Raw genomic sequence first — 5,709 nt, forward strand, 5'->3', positions numbered from 1 at the left:
TCTGCATGGGCTTGGAGCTGGAGTGGCAGTGCCTGACTCCGCCCTGCCCACAGCGCCAGCGGGCCTTGGACAGAAAGACTTACAGACTGATGACTGACTGAAGGCAACAGAAATTGGGTAGGAATTATCACTGGCAGCATGGAGGAGGGTCTGTACTTGAGGGAAGCCTGACGCCATCTCCAGTTTGGAGCAGGTGCTGTGGGCACTCTCCAGGAAGAGCGTTTGCAGACAGCCTGTCCTGGGCTCAGCTGCCCAGCTCTGCGCACTTGCCCACCCTGAGCAGGTCCAGTCTTTTTTTTTCTGGCTCCTGGTATTTCTCCCCTCTCCCTGCTCCAGATACCTTGGAGAATACCTTATCAGCTCAGAGCTCCAGGATACTGAATAGATTGCCTGTCTGTCTGTCCACGGCCTCAACTTGCCCTCTCCCTTCTTTGAGAGGCTCCTGAGAGAGTAGCTTAGGGACCTCACGGTCCACTAAAGGCACTGGGATGGATGCCCCAACCACAGAATTGCCCGAAGGGGATTTCCAGAGCCCTGGCACCATGGGCTACGGGGATGAGCTGACTCCAGAAGCTCTGAGTGTACCTAGTGGTTTCGATGACTTGATCACCTCCACCACCTCTCAGGTGCTTCAGGCCGCGTCCAATGCCATGGGCCGAAATGGTGAGCTGTCCAAGGTGCCAGGCCACATGCCAAACACGGGTGACCTGGCCGACACGTCAGGTCCCCTAGATTTGGAAATTGTGTCCCAGGATGAGCAGGTGCAATTCTGGTTAGTGGTAGGTTACACCATAGTGGTCTTTGCTGCCATCATAGGCAACTGGGTCTTAAACCATATAATTATGAAGTACAAGAGGGTACATACAGCTACCGGCCTCTTCGTTGTCAACATTTCTGTGACCAACATGATGCTCGCTCTTCTCAGCTCTCCCTTCACTATGGTAAGCTGGGGTACTGAGGAGGGTAACTTGGGGAGCAGGGCATGAACTAAAGTAAAACTTTGTACTTTCAACAGTGAGTGCTGTGTGGTTGGAGGGAGGGGGATTTAGAAAGGGCTGGTTTGTTTTGGAGAACATTTTCATAGGAAATAAAACAGAAGCTGAGAAACATTGGAAAGAGCTTGGGAATGTGTTAGGAAGACTGGCAGGATAGTTGTTGCGTCGCTGAATTAATCTCTTGCCATGGCAGAGGCTGAGAGAGTATTGGGCTGCCCGGGGAGGCAGTGGGACCTGTTGCTAGTGAGTTTCGGGCTAATGTGTGAATCCAAGTTTTGTTATAAATATTAACTCTGTTCCTTCACCTTTCAAATGTTATGCATGAACTTGAAGTTAGTTAACAGGTTTTGTGGTTTAGTATCCCTCCATGTCTTCAAGCCAGGATGAGAGAATGGGAGAAAATGAGATGAGTATGAGAACTGGAGTGTGAAAACATTTCTTTGTTTATTGAGAGAATGACACCAGCAGTTTGGTGAAGCAAGGAGTCTTTGATTTGTGTTTTGGGGATTTTTGTGAAAGATGGACACAGGGCTGAGTTCCTGTGCATCACCAAACCTTTTCTCCTACAGGTGCGCTATCTGTGTAATTCCCTGGTGTTTGGAAAGATGACATGTCACCTCAGTCGCTTTGCCCAGTACTCATGTGCCTATGTAACTGTGATGAGCATGGCAGCTATTTCCCTGGATCGACATCGGGTATGTGCCCCCTAGATCTTGCCAAAGATAGAGTCCTCTCTTATATGTATGGAGACAAGTAAGGTCGGTCACAAGTAATCTGCCAAGTTTTCCAAGTTCTTAAGTCCATATGTGTAAATGTTTATGTGTAATTTGGCTAGATTGAAAGATGGTGACATATAGAACTTCACCAAATTAAATTTAATAAAAATGCTACCATCTTTTCTGTGGTGCTATGGGAACAGAGATGTGGCAACAAACACATGCTACATGTTCTTTGGAAAACATTTACTGTTTGCTGCATTGCAGGACTGGCTAAAGAAAGGAGGAGGGCAGAGATAAGTGAATGTGGATGTATTATTAGATCTGACTGAGAGTTTAGTCTGGAAGGTGGGAGTGGTCTGTGAGGAAGGGTTGAGGAATTAAGTGGGTGGATGAAGAGAGTTGAGGAATACAGAGCTAGGAGGAAGATTGAAGTCAATTAAAAGGAAGTGAGGCAAGGGATAAGAAGCTGTGGGCATTGCATAGTTAATCATTTAGGAGGGAGACAGAAAATGAGTGGTATGGGAAGACCAAAGGATTGAAGCTTATGTGGTTAGATCCAGACAGAAGAAGCTATAGAATGATCTAAATGACAAAAGATATGAGACAGAAGGGAACAAAGCAAAAGAGAGAGGAAGAAAAGAGTGCCTATGAAGGGATCAAGATGGGAGAGGATGGGAGGGGGTGTGAGAGGATGGGAGGGGTGGAAGGGGATAGGGGGATGAGAAAGGACATGGAGTAAGCCAGGTAGAAGGGTAGATGAAGGAATAGGTAGGGTCTTTTCCACCCATTAGAAGGTAAAGAAAAAAAATAAGTCATACTACTGGACATCTGTCTCTTTTCTCCACAGAGGTACAGACAGAGAAACAGGAGCTTTGAAGTCAGTCCACTTGGATTCCTGACTTCTTCAAATGCAGCAGTGCTGTAATTTCATGAGCAAAATGCCACATACATGTCAAATGAACTAGTCCACAAAGCACATTACCACCCACATACTGAGTCTTTGTACCCTTTTATCAGAATAGCAGTTTATGAATGTCTAACTTCAATTTGAGTTGTTAAGCTGGCCGGGGTCCTTTTCTTTCCAGGTGATGCTTTATCCTTTGAAGGCCCGGATTAGTCCCATGCAAGGCAATGTTTGCATCATTATCATCTGGATTGTGAGCACCTGTGCTGCTTTGCCACATGCCGTTTACCAGAAGCTTTACCAGGTGGAAATTGGGTAAGAGAAACATGAGATGAGATGATTTCTCTTATACTCGCATCCCTAGGCCTTGGAAGCCATAAGGAATGATTTAGGAATTAAGGGCTAGAATAACACATTTCAAAACATAGGTAGAAAAATAAATTTTTCTAAACTGTAATTTGTCATTATTTCCCTAAAACGCTCATGGCAGTGGGTTACAATTTCCATCTTGGGGGTCATGGTTTTCCTATAGGTACATGAGAAGCCTGGATCAGTTGAATCCCAGTCCTCCTGGTTTTATGCTCAATACAGACACAACACAAACAGTAAATACATCTCAACCTTAAGGCCTAATTGCCTAATTGCCTTAAGGAAAAGACTAAATCACTGGTTTTGATTTCTTTCTCTCAAAACCTAGAAACACCACTGAGGAAAGTGCCTGCCTTCCCAGTTTCCCATACACTTCAAAATCCACATGGAAATATCTTGACCTAGGCACCTTTCTGCTCTTCTTCATCTTGCCTTTGCTGGTGTTGGTGGCTGTCTATGGTCATGTGGCCAAAAAGCTGTGGATCCATGATGCTGTTGATGACATCAATATCCACACTTACATCTGCCAGCGTGGGAAGAAGAAGCAGACCCTAAAGATGCTGATGATAGTGGTGCTTCTGTATGCAATCAGCTGGCTCCCCCTCAATATCTACCTGGTGCTGCTGTCCAGCGAATCCATCTCAAGCCACAATGGTCTCTACTTTTTCCTCCACTGGCTAGCAATTAGCAGCTCCTGCTACAACCCCTACATCTACTGCTGGCTCAGTGATAGCTTCCGTATTGAAGTGCAGAAGGTCATCATGGAAATCCAGAAGATGCTGCTAGATAAAATCAGCCGCCTCAGAGGAGAGCATCGCCGACTGAGCTCTGGGTCTCAAACCCACCCCCCTACCTGCGTGGATCCCAATCCAGGAGTGCCCAAATTCCCACGATTCAAAGATTTTGATGAGCTGCCAAGTCCCCCTCCCTCCCCAGTAGTGGAGATCTCCTTTCTCCATTCAGTGCCTAGAGTTTAAGCTGCCCAGACCGCGATTGACTATCAGTTCTCAAAATATCTAAGGTATGATAGGATTAAAATAACTGGAATTGATTACTGTCTCATGTGTTTACATAGAAGGGAGGGCATAGTATCGGAGGGGTGGGACGTCATGTGAACCAACCTATGTCTTACTTAAATTTCCTTTTCTCTGGTTTTATGCATGTTTCTCTTTTCTGTTTTTGTTCTCTTTCCAAACTGAATACACTGAGAGTATTTGATCATCTCTCAAAGGAAAATTCTTCTCTGACTTGGGGTTTTTATAACTCTATCTCTGTTTCTGGCCCCCAGCCTCCTTTTATGGTTTTGAATACCACCCAGATACTGTGATTGTCTACCGATAATGCAGGCCTCAGGAGCTCTGTGAGCTCCTAGATATTATTATTTATATTTTATTTAAATGTACATAAGACTGATTTCATTACTATGTTCCCATGGAAATGCTAGGAGACTAAGGTATCATTTCTGAAATTTCACTCGATTCTCTGGGAACTCCATTCACCTTGTAAGTGCCAGTTCTTAGTTGTATCTCTTCTGTGGTAGTGAGGATGGGAAATGTTACAGATGTCCAGGAACAGATAAGGCAGTGAAGTGATTCACTCCATGTAATCCGAGTTATTTCCCCAGGTTGCCATACAACAATTTGGTGATAGCTTCTCTCTGAATGCAAGAAAAATTGAAGTGCCCAAGTTCACACTTCAAAATCCCAAACCTCCTCCGTGTTTCTGACTATACATTTAGTTTCATACTTTGTTTCATGTAAATTTGTACTCTCTACTTTTGTCTTTCTTTTTCTGGAAGAAGAGAAAATATAATGTGCTTACTGTTGTTTTAATTATCCCCATCTCTCTAGCTTATGGACAATTTCAACTCAGCAGAAGAGAGGAGGAGGAAGAAGTGATACCTCATCCTGTCACTGCCATTCTTCTGGAGACAATGTTCTCAAGGTTCTTTGAACAGCATCCATGGTTGCGTGTGTCAAGATGATACCAGGATGAGAATTGGTCTGGTGGTCCTCCTCATTTACCTCTCTTCTTCTTTGCCTCCTCCTCCTCAGTATTCTTGTCTTCCCCCTGGTCTCTCCCCACCCCCTTCCTAGCCTTTGTCCATTTCCTCCTTCTTGCTCCTGTTCCACTTTCTACTCATCCTTTTCTTCTTTCACGTCCTCCTCTACTTCCATTTCGTTCTCCATGATTATCTTTCTTCTTGTTTTAAAAATCTTCTTAACAATGACAAGTTATCCAGACTCTACTGAGCTATCTCCTGATTGGTAAGGTGCGGATAGGTTTTTAGGATCAAGAAATGAGGTCATGAGAGTCAGCTTCTGGCTACCCACTTTTCACTTAGTGAAAAGATGTGGTGGGTTTTGGGGTTCAGAACTTTAAATGTTTCTAGCAAATTACCATACTTGCCATAGTGCTGTGTCCCTTTTAGGATCAAGGACAAATTGGAAGAAAGACCTAACTGAAGTTTAAACTCAGTTTCATTCCATTGTCTCTTTTGTGTGTCCTTTCCATCCTTTTAATTCAGTCCATTCTTCCTGTTCTATCATTAATACCCCAACTGCAAAACAATGAACTTGTATTATTGAAGTACAAGAATACATATTTGGAGTAGCTTTAGGCTGAAAACATGACTGTATCTTCTATTATGAACATTATAAACTGCCAACCTACCTGTGATCTTTTGGCTTCAGCTGTTTTGGGTATTTGTAGTCTTTGTGAG

General features: G+C 44.1%; 1 protein-coding gene across 1 annotated transcript; it reads left to right on the top strand.

Annotated features, from left to right (window-relative positions):
- Positions 1–488: 488 nt before the first annotated feature.
- Positions 489–3,964, top strand: LOC131899117 (G-protein coupled receptor 83-like). Its single transcript, XM_059250500.1, has 4 exons — positions 489–941; positions 1,565–1,690; positions 2,800–2,933; positions 3,316–3,964. Exons 1-4 carry the CDS (start codon positions 489–491, stop codon positions 3,962–3,964), a joined length of 1,362 nt encoding a protein of 453 aa, XP_059106483.1.
- The last annotated feature ends 1,745 nt before the right edge of the window (positions 3,965–5,709 follow it).

This window comes from Peromyscus eremicus, chromosome X (genome assembly GCF_949786415.1).
Source record: "Peromyscus eremicus chromosome X, PerEre_H2_v1, whole genome shotgun sequence".
In the NCBI taxonomy this organism is placed as follows: Eukaryota; Metazoa; Chordata; class Mammalia; order Rodentia; family Cricetidae; genus Peromyscus; species Peromyscus eremicus.